The 18802-nt window shown below is 38.0% G+C and overlaps 1 protein-coding gene across 5 annotated transcripts in view; it reads right to left on the bottom strand.

Moving 5' to 3' along the window:
• The window catches only part of BRCC3 (BRCA1/BRCA2-containing complex subunit 3), a 61915-nt gene that overhangs the window by 12164 nt on the left and 30949 nt on the right, over positions 1-18802 (bottom strand). For 4 of the 5 annotated variants that reach the window (XM_072744675.1, XM_072744674.1, XM_072744678.1 and 1 more), the window contains one exon: positions 6190-6264. The exons of the other annotated variant lie outside the window; for it this stretch is intronic. In XM_072744675.1, the coding sequence (XP_072600776.1) occupies positions 6190-6264 (75 nt within the window). The remainder of the gene's footprint in view (positions 1-6189; positions 6265-18802) is intronic. 5 annotated transcript variants of the gene reach the window in all.

Raw genomic sequence — 18802 nt, 5'->3', positions numbered from 1 at the left:
ATGAAACCTCAAAAGGATATTTAGTAAAATCAACAGTATCTGACATTCATATCAATTACTAGGCATAGGGATGCCCGGGTGGCAAAGCGGTTGAGCATCTCCCTTTGGCTCAGGGCATGATCCCGGGGTCCTGGGATCAGGTCCCACATCGGGATCCCCGTGGGGATCTTTTCATAAAAACGTTTTTATTTATTTATTCATGAGAGACAGAGAGAGAGAGAGGCAGAGACACAGGCGGAGGGAGAAGCAGGCTCCATGCAGGGAGCCCGACACGGGACTCGATCCCGGGACTCTGGGATCATGCCCTGAGCTGAAGGCAGGCGCCCAACCACCAAGCCACCCATCCCAAATAAAATCTTTTAAAAAAATTTCTAGGCATAGGAAGAAGCAGAAAAATGTGACCTATACACAAGAAAAAAAAATAAGTCAACCAAAATAGAGCTAGAAATATCAGAGATGAAAGAATTAGCAGACAAGCATCTTTAAATAATCATTATAACTATTCTGCGTGTGTTCAGGAAGCTGGAGGAAAGATTGAATATGGATAGGATTAACGGGAAATTAAACATTACAGAAGAAAGTATTAGTGAACTTACATTGTAATAGAAACTATATAATATGAATCACAGATAGAAAAAAAAGACCAAAAAACAATGAACAGAGCGTCAGTGAACTGTGAGACAATGTCAAGTGGCCAAATATGTAATAGAAATATCCAAAGATGACAATAGAGTGGAACAGAGAAAAAAAACTTGTAGAAATAATTGCTGAATACATGAGAGACACCTAACTCTGGGAAATGAACAAGGGGTAGTGGTAGGGGAGATGGGCGGGGGTTGGGGTGACTGGGTGATGGGCACTGAGGGGGGCACTTGGCGAGATGAGCACTGGGTGTTATGCTATATGTTGGCAAATTGAACTCCAATAAAAAAATAAATAAAAATTTAAAAAAAGAAATAATTGCTGAGATTTTTGTAAATTTGATGAAAAATATAAATCCACAAGTCTAAGTTCAATGAAACCCAAGTCCAGGACACATGAAAACAATTACACCATGGCACACTATAATCAAATAGCTTAAAATTAGTGAAAAAGAGAAAATCTTAAAAGAAGTCAGGAAAAAAGTCAAGTAAACAGAAACAAGGGTAAAGATGATAGCCAGTTTCTCATTGGACAGTAGAGAAATAATCTTTATAGTTCTGAAAGACAAAAAATGGCCACACTAGAGTTCTTTACCTACTGAAAATACACTCAGTGAAATAAATCAGAGAAAGACAAATACCATGTGATTTCACTTGTGTGGAATTTAAGAGACAAAACAAATGAACCAAGGCGAAAGAGAAGAGAAGAAGGCAAACCAAGACACAGACTCTTAACTATGGAGAACACACTGACGGTGGTCAGAGGGGAGGTGGGGGGATAAGACAGGTGATGGGGATGAAGGAGGGCACTGGTGGTGATGAGCAGTGGGTGTTGTTATGGAACACTTCCATAACAATCCCTATATTGTACACCCGACACTCATACTATTTGTTAACTAACTGGAATTTAAATAATAAAAACTTAAACTTAAAAAAATGAAATAAAATATGGGAAAAGTATCTCAGTGAAAATATACCAAAAAAACAACCCCCCCCAGAAAAACAGAAGAAAATAGAAAGAAAAACAGAAATAGTGGGCTTCCTTGTCTTTGCTCCTGATCTTGCTGTGATTGCAACCCCCCGCTCTCTTACTATTCCCATGGCCCTGATACATTTTTGCCCATCCCTTTATTTTTAGCTTTTTTGAATCTGTATTTTTTTGGACTCTTTTATTATAGAGCATAGAGTTGGGTTTGTCTTTGCTATCTAATTTTAAAATTCTCTTTAATAGGTAAGTTCAGGGGATCCCTGGGTGGCGCAGCGGTTTGGCGCCTGCCTTTGGCCCAGGGCATGATCCTGGAGACCCGGGATCGACTCCCACATCGGGCTCCCGGTGCATGGAGCCTGCTTCTCCCTCTGCCTGTGTCTCTGCCTCTCTCTCTCTCTCTCTCTCTCTCTCTCTCTCTCTCTGTGACTATCATAAATAAATAAATTAATTAATTTTAAAAAAAGAAAAAAAATAATAGGCAAGTTCATCTAATTATAAATAAGTCCTGGGGATATAATGTACAACTTGATGGCTATAGTTGACAATACTGTATTATATATTTGACAGTTACCAAGAGAATAAATCTTAAAAGTTCTCATCACAGACACGCACACACACACCCAAAAGGATGTTAACTAAACTTGCATCAATTATTTTGCAATATATACATATATCAAATCATTATGCTCTACACCTGAAACTAATACAATATTCTATGTAAGTATATCTCAATAAAACCAAATTATAGATAAATAACCAACCTATGGATCAATGAGGAAGTCAAAAGGAAAATTACAAATTATTTTGACTGCATAAAAATGAGAATCACAGCAAGATTCATGAGATACAACTAAAGGATACTTGGAAATTAACATTAATTTATATAAAAAAAGAAAATAGATCTCAAATGAATGAATTCAGCTTCCATCCACCTTAAAACAAATAGAAGAAAAAAAAAAGAAAAAAGGCCAAGTGAAGCTCAAAGTAAGCAAAGAAAAGGAAATACTATTTATCAGAGTTGACAGAAATGGAACAGTACACAGCTCAACAAATAGAGAAAACCAATGGAAAAAAAAGGATTTTTTGGAGATATTCATAAAATTACACTTCTAGCCAGACTTATCAGAAAAGAGAAACAAATTACCAATACAGTAATGAGAGATGACACTACAATGATTCCACAGATAAAAAACAATAAAAGATAGTATCCTAACAACTTTATGCCAATAAATTCAACTACTTAAATGAAATGATTAAGTCCTTTGAAAGACACAAATTACCAAAGCTCACTCAAGAAGAAATATATAGCCTGAATAGCCCTCTATCTATTAAATAAATCAAACTGGCATTTGAGAAGCTTTCCACAATGAAGTCTCCAGGCTCAGGAGGCTTGACTGGTGAATTCTTCTAAATACTTAAGGAAGAAAGACTATCAATTCTACAAAAACTCTCCCATTAAATCAAAAAAGAGGCAATACTGTCAAACTTGTTTTCTGAAGCCAGCATTTCTGTTAGCAAAGCCAGAGAAAGACTGAACAAGAAAAGTACAAATTCATATGCTTCATGTAGATAAGTGAAACAACCCTGAACAAAATTTGAGCAAATCAAATCTAGCAGTCCATAAGACATAATTCATCATGACTGATTGGGTTTATTCCAGGAATGCAAGGCTGGTTTAGCAATCAAAAATCAATCAATGTAATTCATCAATATTAACAGACTAAAAAAGAAAAGCACTATAGGATCATCTCGGTAGATACAAATAAGCATTTGATAAAATGCAACATTTATTACTGATGAAAAAGAGAATGCTCAGCAAACTAGAAATAGAAGGAAATTTCCTCAAATCAATAAGGGAAAAACTCTTCAGGTAACATCATACTCCATAGTAAAAGACCAAATGATTTCCCCCAAGATCAGGAAAAGAGGTACCAGGACCGCTCTCACCAGTTGTATTCAGTAGTTCATTCCAATGAGTGCAGCAAGGTCAGAAAAACAAACAGAAGGCATCCAGATTAAAAAGAAAGAAGTTAAACTGCTTTAGTCACAGATGACAACCTATGTGGGTCATCCAATGGACTCTTTAAAAAAGGTACTAAAATTAAAAAGTGAATTTAGAAAGGTAGGCTACAAACTCAACATACAAAAATCAAGTGTTATCTTTATATACTAGCAATGAACAACAGGAAGTGAGATTAAAACAAAAAGATTTACAATAGGATAAAAATATGAAATGTGTAGGGATGAATCTGACAAAAGATATGCAAGACTTGTATGCAGAAATGTATAATTATTGAGCAAATTAAAGATCTAAATAAATGGAGAGATATAACATGTTCATAGATTGGAACACCCAATATCATTAAGATGTCAGTTTTCCCCTAAATGATCCATATTCAATAGACTCCCAATCAAAAATCGCAGCAGACTATTTTGGAAAACAGGAATTTCTTAAAAAGTTAATATTCACACAAAGACTTGTACACGGAGGTTCAAAGTAGCTTTATTTGTAATGAATCAACACTGCAAATAACTCAAATGTCTATCAACAGGCAAACGGATAAACAAACTGTGATAATATTTATACGATTCAATACTTTTTTGTAAGAAAAGCTATAAACTATCGATACATACTATAACATGCATGAATCTCAAAAATAATTCTGGTTTATGAAATGTGATTAACAAAAAGTACATATTCTATATATACGTATATTCCCCCCCCCCAAAAAAAAATTCAGACTATAGTGACTGTAGATCAGGGTTTCTGGGGTTGCAGGAGGGACAGGGAGTGATAAGAGGGTGATGGATATTTTCATTATCTTGATTGTGGTGACGGTATGTACAGGTATGTATATGTCAAAACTTATCAAACTATATACTTTAAACATGTGTAGTTTATTGTATGTCAATTATACCTCAATAAAACTGTTTAAAAATTAAAGCGAACCAGGGCTCCTTGGAGAAATGCTGAATCTAGAGCTGAATCCAGGAAAGAACAAGATGAAGGTGGTAAATGTAAAAGGAATTATGGAATTAGAACCTTGCCTTTGATGATCATTTTAGGAAAATAATTTAGGAAAGAATCATTGATCATGCTAAAACCCCCCACAATACACTTACTGATTTCCAAGGGAAGAATCGTGGAAAACCTCACAGAAACTAGCTTACTCATCCGGTCAAACTTGAAACCACCAGGACAAAGTGATACCATGTGCCTTCCGATTCAGATCACTGAGAATATATCACTTTTGTGGTCTTTTTATGGTATAATCTGCATCTCATTGTGGAAAATGCAAACAAATCCAAGATGAGGGATATTTTCCAAAATAACTGGCCTACAGTGTGTAAAAATACTATGTTCACAGAAGATCAAAGGAGACTAGAGTCATGATTACATGCAACCTGTGAACCTGCATCCAGGACTAAAATAAAGTCCTTTTTTTTTCTGCTATGAGGGATGGTAGTAGGAAAACTGGTAAAATCTGAATACTCTCTATGGATTAGGTAATAGTCATGTTATTGTTTTTATGTAAGAGAATGTACCTATTCTTTAGGAAATGTCCATTGAAGGGGCATCATGTGTGTAACTTACTCTCAAATGGTTCAGGAAACACTATTCAAACGTGTAACAAAAAATGGTAATGGAAATATAAAATGTCGACATGTGAGGAATCTGGGGTACACAGGAATCCTTTGTACTATTTTTGCAACTTTTCTGTAAATCTGAAATTATTTCAAAAACAATGTCAAGGGGCTCCTGAGTGGTTCAGTTGGTTAAGCACCTGCCTTTGGCTTGGGTCATGATCCCAGGGTCCTGGGATCGAGCCCTGCATGAGGCTCCCAACTCAGCAGGCTGTCTGCTTCTCCCACTCCCTCTGTCCTTCCCCTTGCTCATGCTCTCTCACTCTCACGCTCTCTCTGATAAATAAAATCTTCTAAAAAAAGTAAAGCAACGTTAAAAGACACTAAGAGTCTTAACTAAGAGTCAAAACAGTACATACAACTTCTAAAACAGAAACCAGAAAATTCAGTGTAACAAATGGCAGGAAAAGTTAAACGAATTAAACAGAAAGCATGGCAAACAGAAGACAAAAAAGATAATTACAGGAACACTGCCACGTATCTCAGCACTGATGATGAATGCATCACACTCACCTAGTAAGACAGATATTCTGATTGTCTAAAAAACCAAGTAACTCAGGATCTTGCAATACTCTATTGACAAGAGACATACACAAAACAAAATAACGGAGGGAGGCTGACAATGAAGGAATGGAAAGTCATACGAGGAAAAGGCTACTAAGACAAACGGCAACATGCAACAGGCAGTGGCGGGCACCGCTGGCTGACTAGTCCAATGTCCAGGCTCACCTTCCCCCTTGGTCACAGAACGCCAAGTTTTAGCCGAGGCAGAGCTACCTGACAGGCCTCCCTGCTTAGGTGTGGCTGCCTCACTAAGTTCTGCCAGTGAGATGGAAATGGAATTGTTTGCTGAGATTTCTGAGGTCATTGATTAGAAATCGGCTGAGCTAGGACGGGCCACTTTTGCCCTCCTACCTTTCCTCTTCCTTCTGGCCCTCAATGGAGATGTGCTGGCTGGAACTCCAGAAGTCTCGTGGACCATGAGGGGACCTTAGGACGGAAACCATATACCAAGATGGTGAAGCAGAAGAGAGGAGCCTGGGTCCCTGATGACATCACAGAGGCCTGGGATACCTATCATCTCCAGACTTCTACCCAAGAAAGAAGAATCTTTCTTGTTTTGACTGCTATTTATTATAGATTTTTTCCCTAATATGCACAGTTCAACCTAAATCTGACAGGAACAATAATATTCTTTAGAGATTTTTTTCTTTAGATTTTTTAAGGCATACATACATTAATGTGTAAATGGGCAAAGAAGGCTACTCATATTTCATGAAGGAAAACACAATAGGACAATATAATAGTTATAGTTATGAACCTTTGTAAACTCTTTAACAGTAACAATGCAGCTTCAAAACATATAAAACTAACTCTAAGATATAGACGTGGATGGGAGGTTTATATACATCTCTCAGGTATGTATGATTAAAACTACAGAGGAGGGAGGATATAAGGCTCACTATAATACAAGTTTATTCTAATAAGGATAAAGGGACTTTTATCCAAGAGACAATATACTTATTTTTCGATCCATATGAAAAAGTCACAAAAATGGACCATGTTTTAAGTCAGGGGTCAGCAAACTTTTCGTGAAAAGTTCAGATAGTAAATAGGTCAAACTGTGTGGTCCACAGGGTCTCCGTCACAACCACTCAGCTTTGCAGCTGTAACTGGAAAGTAGTCGTAGGTAAACAAATGAGAGTACCCCTGTTCCACTCAAACATCATTTCCAAAATAGGCACCAGGCCCTTGTGGCCTGCAGGGTAGAGTCTGTGGACCTCTTTTCTAGGTGACAAAGGAAATACCCAAAAATTTCCATAAAGCCAGTATCACACAGGCCACAGTTACTATAATGGATTGAAAATTATGGGGCACCTGAGTGGCTCAGTCGGTGTCCAACTCTCGATTTCAGCTTGGGTCATGATCTCAGGTTGTGAGATCGAGCCCTGCAGTGCAGTCTGCACTGGGAGTGGAGCCTGCATAAAATTCTCTCTTTCCCTCTCACTTTGCCTCCCCCCCACCCCACACTCTCTCTCTAAAAATAATTAAAAAATAAATAACTAATATAACAGCTAAATGAGTAAATAAATAAATAAAATCCACCCCCTCCCAGATCTACAAATCTGGAAATTTTTAAATGCATTTCTAAATAACTCTTGGGTTGAAGAGAAAATAAAAACTGAACAACACAAATCAGAAGTAAAAAAAACAAACAAAAGCCATTGGAACCTATGGAATGAAACAAAAGTGAAGAGGAAAATTTACAGCGTTAAAAGTATTCATCAGAAAACAAGGGAGACAGAGAATAAACTTAGTTTGCAGCTCATTAATTTTTTAAAAAGATTTTATTTATTTACCTGAGAGAGACAGAGGGGGCAGGTGGAGAGAGAGACAGCAAGCGAGTGAGTGAGCATGAGCAGGGGCAAGGGCAGAGACAGAGGGAGAACAAGCAGACTCCCCCCTGAGCAGGGAGCCTGATGCAGGATTCGATTCCAGGACCCTGAGATCATGACTTGAGCTGAAGGCAGACACTCAACCGCTGAGACACCCAGGTGCCCCTCACCTCAAGAATTTAGAAGACAACAGAACAACACAGCAACTATAAAATATACAGCAAATAGAAGGAAGAAATCAATAAAGAAAAAAGCAGGATTTTTTTTTTCTTAAAGCTAAGAAAGTTGATTGACGTAGAGAACTTAAAGCTGGTGCCTTGAAAAAAGCCAACAAAATAGATAAGCCTCTGGCAACAGAATCAAGAAAAAAAGAGAAAACACAAGTAAACAGCAGTAGCAACAGAAAAGGGAACGAATTTATTTATTTATTTATTTATTTATTTATTTATTTATTTATTTATTTATTTATTTATTTATTTATTTATTTATAAAGATTTTATTTATCTATTCATGAGAGCCAGAGAGAGAGAGAGACAGAGACACAGGCAGAGGGAGAAGCAGGCTCCATGCAGGGACTCTGGCGTGGTACTTGATCCCGGGTCTCCAGGATCACGCCCTGGGCTGAAGGTGGCACTAAACCACTGAACCACCCAGAGATCCCAAAGGGAACATATTTAAAGAAAGAGATCTTACAATTATCTGCTCAAGAAATATTTACTGAATGGCTATGATGTGGCAAGGCCTTGCTGTAGGTGCCAGTGAACAAGACAGACAGGGCCCCCACAATCATGGAGACAACAATCCAATGCAGGGGCGGGGGGGCGACTGTAAATAATAAACGAATAACTAATCTACATTACTGATAAATGCCACAAAGAAAATGAAACAGATTTTTTAAATGGAATTTTAAAACAATCTTTAGATACATATATCCTCAATTCCAAACACTGGAAAACAGATGAAATGGATAACTTTCTAGGAAACTATCAATCACCATAACTGACACACACACCGCATGGTTTCACTTACACGAGGCATCTAAAATAGCCAAACCCATAGAAGCAGAGGGTACAGTGGTGGCTGCCAGGGGACGCGGATGGGTATAAAAGGGGCTGCCATTCAACAGGCATGAAGCTTCGGTTATGCCACATAAGTTCTAAAGGTCTACTGTATAAAAAAATAATAAAATAATAAAATAAAATATAAATAAATAAAATTAAATAAATAAATAAAAAAATAAATGTCTGCTGTACAACACGGTGCCTAGAGGTAACGGTAAGGTTTAATGTATTTCAAAATTTAAGAGGATAGGTCTCATGTTCTCTTCTTACCGCAAGAAAACAAAATAAAAGAAATCAAACAAAAGACCCACAAAGGACACAAGGAAACTCTGGAGATATTGCAAATGTCTATTACCTGGACTGTGCTGATCGTATCACATCTATTTGCATCTGTTCAAACTCATCAAATCGTATGAATATGTGTAGTTCTTTGTGTATCAATTATGACTAAATGAAGCTGTTTAAAAAACAAACAAGCAAGAAAAAAACAGCAATGTGCAGCTAAAATAAGTTCTGAAGAATTAAGATGGTTTAAAAAAAAAAACCAGAACACTCAGTGGGTACCATGATTTTCATTGTTCATGGGTCTGTCTCTCCATTATTTTATGTGTGATGACATTCTAGCTCTATGGCCGATTTATATGTAGCTTCTAGATGATTTGTAACCCAATAGTCAGAAGCAAGACTTTAAATCCCAGTAAAATAAGGCTAAGGCTAAGGAATTCAAACTACAGAGGAAGACAAGGATCATGTTTCCAGCTCAGTCAAAATCTATTTCTATGTATGCAGAAGCATTGCTTCCAGTGATGATTTTGTCAGTGCTTTCTTAGGTTAAACAGATTTGGGTTCTGACATTTTTTAAAGGTTTATTTATTCATGTGGGGGGGGGGTGGGTAGGAGGGCGAGAGAACCTTAAACAGACTCTGTGCAGAGTGTGGAGCCCGTGTGGGGCTCAATCCCCCAACCATGAGATCACAACCTGAGCCAAAACCAAGAGTCAGACACTTAACTAATGGGGCCACACTGGGACCCCTGGGCCCTGACGTTCTTAAAAGGATTAGTAAGCATTGGGCCTGCACTCACCCAGCCACATGGTTTTGGATGAGCCACTTTATTTCCACAGATTCGAATTTCTGAAAGATACTTCAAGACCTTTCAAAGCACTAGTGATTGGCTCTACTGAGAATTCAATTCTTCTTCTCTCTTCTTCCATCATAGTAGCATTCCTTTATAGGATTAGTGCCATTTGTTGAGAACACGACACAGTCTGAAACTCTGGTGGAACCAACATGGAGGGTAAACTTCCAGCTAAAAAGGTGTTCCTCCACCAATGCACTCCCAAATGGATTTTTCAGACCACTAATATTCACCATCCTTGAAAAATAAATTTGTTCTTAATACTTAAAATGCTTCTATTAAATCATTCCAAAGTTCAGAGAAAATCAGTACTTTGTATTTCAATTAATAGCTTTATTGAGGTATGACTGTGGGTGGGATGAGAACACTTACGAGTTATTCTCTTATCAAATTTCAAATATGCAATGCAGTATTGTTAACTATAGTCACTTTGCTGTACATTAGCTCTCCAGAATTTATTCATTTTGCCTGAATGAAGCTTTGTACCATTTGACCAACACGTCCCTAATTCCCCTATCTCTCAGGCCCTGGCAACCACCATTCTACTCTCTGGTTTTATGAGTTTGACTTAGATTCCACATAAGGTCTTCCAGGTTCATCCATGTTGTTGCAAATGGCAAGATTTCCTTTTACATTAACGCGCAGTGATATTCATTGTGCATGTGTTTATGCGCTTTTGGTGATTAGTGATGTTGAGCACCTTTTCAAATACCTGTTGGCCATTTGTAGGTATTCATTTCTTCATTTTATTGTGCATCCTTGGCAGTCATGTTGAAGATCAGTCAATGCTATATGTGTGGATTTATTTCTGGGTCTTTGATTCCATTCCATTGGCCTAGATGTCAATTTTTTATGCCAGTATCACACTTTTTGACTACAGTAGCTTTGTAATATATTTAGAAACCAGTAACTGGGATGCCTCCATCTTCATTCTTGCTCAAGATTGCTTTAGCTAATTGGGATCTTTTGTGAGTCCATATGAATTTTAGGATTGTTTTTTCTATTAATATAAAAAATGCCTTTGGCGGGGGCACCTGGGTGGCTCTGTTGGTTGAGCATCCAGCTCTTGATTTTGGTTCAGGTAATGATCTCAGGGTCTTGAGATCGAGCCCCACACTGGGATCCCTGCTCAACGGAGTCTTCTTGTATTCCTCTCCTACCTCTCTCGAATCAATAAATACATTTTTAAAAACTCCATTGGGATTTTAAGAGAGAACACTTTAGAATACATTGACTCTTTAGATCAGTTTTAGTAGTATGGACATTTAACAATATTAATTCTTCCAACCCATGAACATGGCATGTCTTTCCATTTATCTGTCTCTTCCTTAATTTCCTTCATCAATATTTTACACTTTTCTCGGTATAAGTCTTTGACTTTAGTAAAGTTTATCCTTAAGCATTTCATACTTATCTCTATTGTGAATGCAATTATATTTTTTAAAAGACCTTATTTATTTATTTATTATTTATTTATTTATTTATTTATTTATGAGAGATGCGAGAGAGAGGCAGAGACACAGGCAGAGGGAGGAGCAGGCTCCCTGCGAGGAGCCCAATGTAGGACTTGATCCAAGGACCCCAGGGTCACGCCCTGAGCCCAAGGCAGATGCTCAACCACGGAGCCACCCAGGCGTCCCACCACTGTATTCTTGATTACCTATTTGGATAGTTTGTTGTGTATAGAAACTCAACTGATGTTTACGTATTTGTTTTGTATTCTGCTAATTTACTAAATTTATCAGTTCTAAGATTTTTGTTGTTCTTTTTAGGGTTTTCTACCTATGCCATCATGTCATCTGAGATAAATTTTACTTCTGATATGGATTCCCTTTATTTCTTTTTCTTGTATTATTGCTCTAAGACTTCCAGTACTATATTGAATAGAAGTGGCAATAGTGGGTATCTTTGCCTTGTACTAGATCCTAGAGGGAAAGCTTTGAAATTTTCTCCCATTGATTATAATATTAGCCATGGGTTTTTCATGTCTGGCCTTTGCTGCATTAAGGTAAGTTCTTTCTATAACTATTTTGTTGAGTTTTTATGCTTTTTCTGCATCAACTGAGGTGATCATATGGTTTCTATCTTTCATTCTGTTAATATGGTAAATCAAATTGATTTATTTACCTATGTTGAAACATCCTTATATCCCAGGGATAATCACATTTGTATACTTGTTAATGGTGCATCTTCTTTTTAACGTGCTGTTGAATTCAGTTTGCTGATATTTTATTAAAGATTTTTATATCCCTGTTCATTAGGGATATTCACCTGGAGTACTCTTTTCTTGTGGTAACTTTATGTGGCTTTGGTATCAGGGTAATGCTGGTCTCACAGAATGAGTTTGAAGTGTTTCCTCTTCTGTTTTAAAAGTGTTTAAGAAGAATTGGTATTAATTTGCCTTTGAATGTTTGGTAGAATTTACCTGTGAAGCCATCTGTTCCTGGGGTTTTCTTCCTAGGCTGTCGTTTTGCAGATGTTACTCTGCATGTTATAGTTTATGCCAGTAGTTACTTCCCTCATGGATATCTCACAAAGATGAATGAGTACTTTTTAAAGTCATTTTTTTTTTCATTGTTTCTGCATGGTAGGGGGTTGTCTTTAGCTCTAGATACGTAGTACCTATAAGCTTTGGGAATGTTCTATTTAGGGAAGGGAGGACCTTCCCTATGATACAGTACGATAGGGACATTTATTTCTTTTTTAACTAATGGTTTACAATATCCCTAAGATAACCGGGGACTACCCCTTTTATTGCTTTTGACAAAGATAGTATAAACTTCAAAAAAGGATGTTTATTAATGCAAGGTATACAAATGACTATATATATATAATATATTTGCATTATGTATGTACTTTATGTTTTATATATATATATATATATATATATATATATATATATATACACATCTCGAGTATATATATTTGCACTAAGCCCCCAAAGTGAAACCCATCATTATAAGCAATTAAAAGCCAAAGTAACTGCTTCACATTATTGTGTGAATTTAAGCTGTCCTTAATCGAAAATTAAATGAAAGAATGTTCATTTAGTCTTTGCACTATTTACTCATTCATTCATTCAATGTTTATTCTGTTCCTATATTTTGTGTTTCTGTCCAAGTTGACCTTTTCCTTGATGGATGCTTAGGTCCCTTAAATTTCCTATCACAATGCTGAATGCTGCATTATAGTCTTTACTACTCAATACATTTGAGAATCTATGTAGGAGTAGGGATTGCCAACTTTTACTTCTTGATTTCTCTACAACACATCCTGTATAAAATAAACTGCTCCAAATATCCCCTAAGTCTCTTTCTTACTAAACAAAACCCTAATTTTTAGCTGGGTGCATTGACTCTAAGCCCAAATATTTCTTAGCATCTCTTACAGCTAGTTTTGACTGTATACTTGCTGGCTAATAAGATCTTCATGGAAAAGTTGTATGTACTACCTGGAAGATTCCTTAAAAAGAGGGGGATCTTTTTAAAAACTTCCTTCCATTTGCCGTTTAGAATATCATGGTAAGTCTGAAAGTTTACCATCTATCTTGTAAAATGGAGTAACAAGATAGAAGATGCCTGTTTCCCTTAATAACAGCCATTTACTGTCTATTTACCTGTTTACTTCTTTTCCATGATGGAGAATGTAACTTTGCTTAAGGTACTATTTTAGGAGTTTTTGCTTAGTTCTCAAATGAAGGTAATTTTAACTAATACCACCTACTAAATTGTTACATACATGTTATGAAACTAAATAAAAACATCCAGATTATGTGACTTTAATTTTGGGGCTATGAACACAGGGCTATATCCACGTATAAGAAAGATGCTATTCATATAGCAATAAAACGCTAGACCTAAAAAAACGTACGGAAAGGTTTTCAACTTGATTAGTGAGCAACAAAATGCAAATTAAAGCCACAATGCAATGCCACTATACACTCCCCAGGCAGAAATGAACAAGACAGATAGTACCAAGTATTGGCAGGGATGAGGAAGAAGCAAGTTTCCAACATTGCTGTTAGGAGTGAAAATTGGTACAGTTTGGAAAACTGCTGGCATTATCGATTAAAGCTGAACATATACACACATATACTCATATATTCCATTCCTAGGTAGGTACCCAACAGAAATACCCAAAAAATGTACATTATGTTCACAATGACAAGAATATTCATAGCAAGGGCACCTGGGTGGCTCAGTTGGTTAAGCGTCTGCCTTCAGCCCAGGTCATGATCCCAGGGTCCTGGGATGGAGCCCCACATCAGGCTCTCTGCTCTGTGGGGAGTCTGCTCCTGCCTCTCCCCCTCTCCTGCTTGTGCTCTCTCTCTCTCAGATAAATCTTTTTTAAAAGGATATTCATAGCAGCACGATTTAGAAGAGCCTTTTAAAAACTGGAACTCTCTCTCAATAGAATGAATAAACTGGTAAACTTATACAATGGACTATCCACACAGCAACGAGAATTACTAAACCACTGTTTCATGTAACAACATGGATGAACCTCACAAATATACTGATGGAAAGAAACTAGACACGAAAGAGTATATATTGTATGATTCCATTTATAGATGGTTGAAAAACAGGAGAAAGTGACTTATATAGTGTTAGAAGTCAAGAAGTCAGGGTTCCAACCAAAGCACCTGGCTACAGAGCTATGTTCTTATTTATTATGATATATTGTCTTTCCAGAAAAAAAAATAAATTCAACTCATTTTATAGCTTAGTAAAATAATCCTGGAACCAAAAGCAATCTCACTTACAGACACAGATGCAACCTCTTAAGCCAAATATTAGCGAATATAATTTACTTTGTATTAAAAGAACAAATGCAACCAAATCTCACTGTTTAAAAAGTTTTCAATAGGGACATCTGGGTGGCTCAGTGGTCGAGCACTGAGGCAGGTTCAGGGCGTGATCCTGGGGTCCTGGGATCGAGCCCCACATCGGGCTTCCTGTGGGGAGCCTGCATCTCTCTCTGCCTACGTCCCTGCCTCTCTCTGTGTGTCTCAGGAATAAATAAATAAGATCTTTTAAAAAAATCTTTTTAAGTTATCAACGTAAATCGTTACGTTTGCTAATGAAAAGGGAAAGCCCAGGTGGCCCAGAGGTTTAGCACCGCCTTCGGCCCACGGTGTGATCCTGGGGACCCGGGATCAAGTCCCATGTCGGGCTCCCTTCATGGAGCCTGCTTCTCCCTCTGCCTGTGTCTCTGCTTCTCTCCCTCTGTCATGAATAAATAAATAAAACCTTTAAAAAAAAAAAAAGGAAAACAGCCACATTATCAATTCAGGCAATGACAATCAGGCATATGATAAAACTAGACATGTTCATGATTAAAAATTCTCAGTAAACTTGAAAGGAACTTAAATTAATGAAGGAATAGAAGAAGTGTACCACACAGTCAGATCACTCATACTTCGTAGAACAGCAGAAGTATTCCCTTTACAGTCAGAAAGACAGTGTTATTTGCCACTTAACTGCTATTCAACTTTTATATGTAGGTCCACAGCAATGAAATAAGAATACTCCTGATTGTTTGCAGATTATGATCATCTACCCAGAAAAATACACAGCATCTATATGACAGGAATAACTGTCCAGAATTCATTATAGAAAAAGGAAAAACAATCCTATTTAGAAAAGCAACAAAAAGTCTGAATTTAATGAAATATAGTATGGTGTATATTTGTTGGTTTTGCTGCCATATATTGTCTCCTCCTTCTGGAAATAGTATTTTGAAAATAGGAGTACCAAAACCCTTTCTCCTTCACGGTGAGGAATTGACCTTAGATTAGCTTTCTAGAATCCTGATAAATGTAGACCATCAGCTGTGTGACCGAACAAGTGCACCTAGCTTCCGATACGATGCCCTGGGTGGTATCGTGCCTCTGGCTCAGGAGGGCTGCGAGTGAACATAAATGCCTAGTGGGAGCCAGAGCGTAGGCGCAAGTGCATATACTTCTCGTTCTTGGGCCCTGTCCCTGGCTGGGATGCAGACTACACCCAGGGACGGGATGGAGTGGTCCCTACTTTCGGACATGGGACTTGGAAGCCACAGTGGCTCCCCCGCTCCCCACCCCATCCCATATGCTCTCATTCCTTCACACCTGACCTGTCAACTAGGGGGTCAGAGAAGACCCCCAGACGGCTGCGAGAGTGCTGGCAGGCTGGCTACTCACACTCAACTCCCCTCACAATAGTGCTACAAGGTGAGCCACGCATTACTGTCTCCACTACCAAAGTCACACATGCAGTTAAAGGTGCCTCAGGACTCAAACCAGGCTGGCTGGCTCAAGGTCCCACGCTCTCAGCCCCTGCCCGTTTCTGTTAGTCTGTCGTCACAGATCAGGGGGACGTGGGGACAACTAGTGATGTGACTACAAGGGGTTAAGTCAGTTCAGCTCCAGGTGAAGTAAGGTTGTAGATGTAAAAACCAGAATGATAAAAGGAAATACTTTAGGCTCTATTTGTGGTCTCGAGGAAAAGAAAGGTAATTTTTAAAGATAAATGGCACAAATAAAATGAAAACACTGTAAAAAAAAACATTCATTTTAAAGTGATTGACAAAGGGCACAACAAACAAAGTTGGCGGGGGAGTGACTATTTGCAACACAGCTGACAAAGGACGACATGGCCAGACACACAAGGAAGGCATGCAAATGAGCAGGTAAAAGCCTCAACAATTCTACAGAAAAAGCAAAGGATACAAATGTACAACCAGGGCTGCCCGACGTAAGACGGGCGCTCCGCTAGCACAGAGCAAGGCCCACTGGAGGGGCCCGCCCGTAAGAAGTGACTGCCTGACGTGAAGTGGCCCTTAGTCTCGGAGTTCAGTTCCTCGTCAGCACAGGGGCAGGTCTGGGGGGGGGGGGGAATTAAACGAGAGGAGGCACCTCAAGCACCTGACAGTTTCCCTCAGCAGTGACTTCTGTCAACACCTTCCCAACGTCTACAGCTTTTCTCCTGCGATCTACTGATGCCATGAATCACAATACATTTAGATTTGTTTTTTTTCTTTCTTTTTTTACATTTAGATTTCTTGAAGCTGAAGGAATCTTGTATTTCTGGGTTAAACTGAACTTGCTTATTGTGTATTATTCCCCAATAACACTATTATATTTCATTTGTTGATAGTTTATTCTGAGTTTTCACATCTATAAGTCATATTGGTCAATAGTTTTCTTCTCCTGTGCTATCTCTAATCAGGTTTTGGTGTTAAAATAATTCTAGTCACTGAAAAAAAAACTGGGGAGCTTTGAACCTTTCTGTATAGTCTGGAAAAATGTGCAAGTTGATTTAGAACCATTTTTAGTCTCAGCTTTGATAACTGCACTAAACAGGTTTTCTATATTTTTGATTGACTTTGGTTTGTTTTGCTAAGAAATCATCCATTTTCTTTAGGTTTTCAAATAATCAGTCACAAAAGTCATGTACTAATGACTTATAACTTGTCAATCTTTTTTTTTTCTTTTGTCCTACCATCAAAAGTGTAGGGAGTACAGTTCAAAGGATTTTAACAGACTCCAGTAGCCACTTTAACAAGGATACCGAATTTTCCATCAACCACTCTGAGAAATTCCCTCGCGGTATCCCTTTATACCCACCCGCTTCCCCCCACACATAAGGCCTAGCAAACACTGGTTTATTCTCTATCCGTAAAATTTTGTCTTTTCCAGAATATCACAAAAATGCAATCATACAGCAGTTGGTTGAGACCCGCTTGCTTCTTCCCCTCAGCTTCTGCAATTCTTAAAAGTTTTTGCCTCTATTAAAAGTTCATTCCGGGATGCCAGGGTGGCTCAGTGGTAGAGTGTCTGCCCTCGGTCCAGGGAGTGATCCTAGAGTCCCAAGATCAAGTCCCACATCAGGTTCCCTGCATGGACCCTGCCTCTCTCCTCTCTCTGTATCTCTCATGAATAAATAAAATATTTTTAAAAATAAAAATAAAAGTTCATTCCTTTTTGTTGTTGAATACTTCTCTGTTGTATGGATGTCTTAGAGTTTGGTGACCTACTCACCTCTTACAGAGATTTGGGTTGTTTCTACTTTATGGCAGTTATGATAAGGCTGCTATAAGCATAGGCTTACAAAGTTGTGTGTGAGATTGTGTTCATTGCTCTACGGCAAACAAGAAGACTGCTAAGTCACAAGTTTTCTAAAGTCACTATATAATTGTGCATTTCCACCAGCATTTTATGAGTTCCAGTTCGGCATCCTTGCCAGCACTTGGTTCTGTAAATATTTTAGAGACTCTACTAGGTATGTAGGGGTATCTCATCATGGTTTCCATTTCCATTTTCCCAACAGCTACTGATGTTTACCATCTTTTCATGTGCTTATTCGCTACCCTTACATACTTGTTGAATTATCTGTTCATGTCTTTTGCCTGTCTCTTAATTCGGTTGTTTGCTTTTTTGTTGAGTTTTTTTAAAGATATTATTTATTCATTTGAGAAAGAGACATACATAGAGAGAGTACAAGCAGCGGGGAGAGGGAGAAGCAGACTCCCCACTGAGCAGGGAGCCTGCTGTGGGGCTCCATCCCAGGACCCTGGGATCACAACATGAGGCAAAGACAGACACTTAGCCCACTGAGCCACACAAGCACCCCACTTCTTTGTTGAATTTCAAGAGTTCTTTATATATTCTGGATACAAATCTACTGTCAGATATGTGATTTGCAGATATTATCACTCATTTTATAGCTAGTCTTTTTATTTTCTTAAAAGTTTCTTTCACTCAGGGTGGGGAGTCTGCTTCTCTCTCTCCCTCTGCCCTTCCTGCCCCCCCCCCACCCATCCTCAGCTTATGCTGTCTCTCTAAAATAAATGAATTAACTTAAAGTTTCATTCAGCAAAGTCTTTAATTTTGATGAAATCTAATCTATCAGATTTTTCTTTTATGGAAAATACTTTTGGTTCTATGTATGACTC

This window comes from Vulpes vulpes, chromosome X, assembly GCF_048418805.1.
Source record: "Vulpes vulpes isolate BD-2025 chromosome X, VulVul3, whole genome shotgun sequence".
NCBI lineage: Eukaryota > Metazoa > Chordata > Mammalia > Carnivora > Canidae > Vulpes > Vulpes vulpes.
The sequence above is the reverse complement of the archived record's forward strand: the minus strand, read 5'-3'. Positions and strand labels throughout refer to the sequence as shown.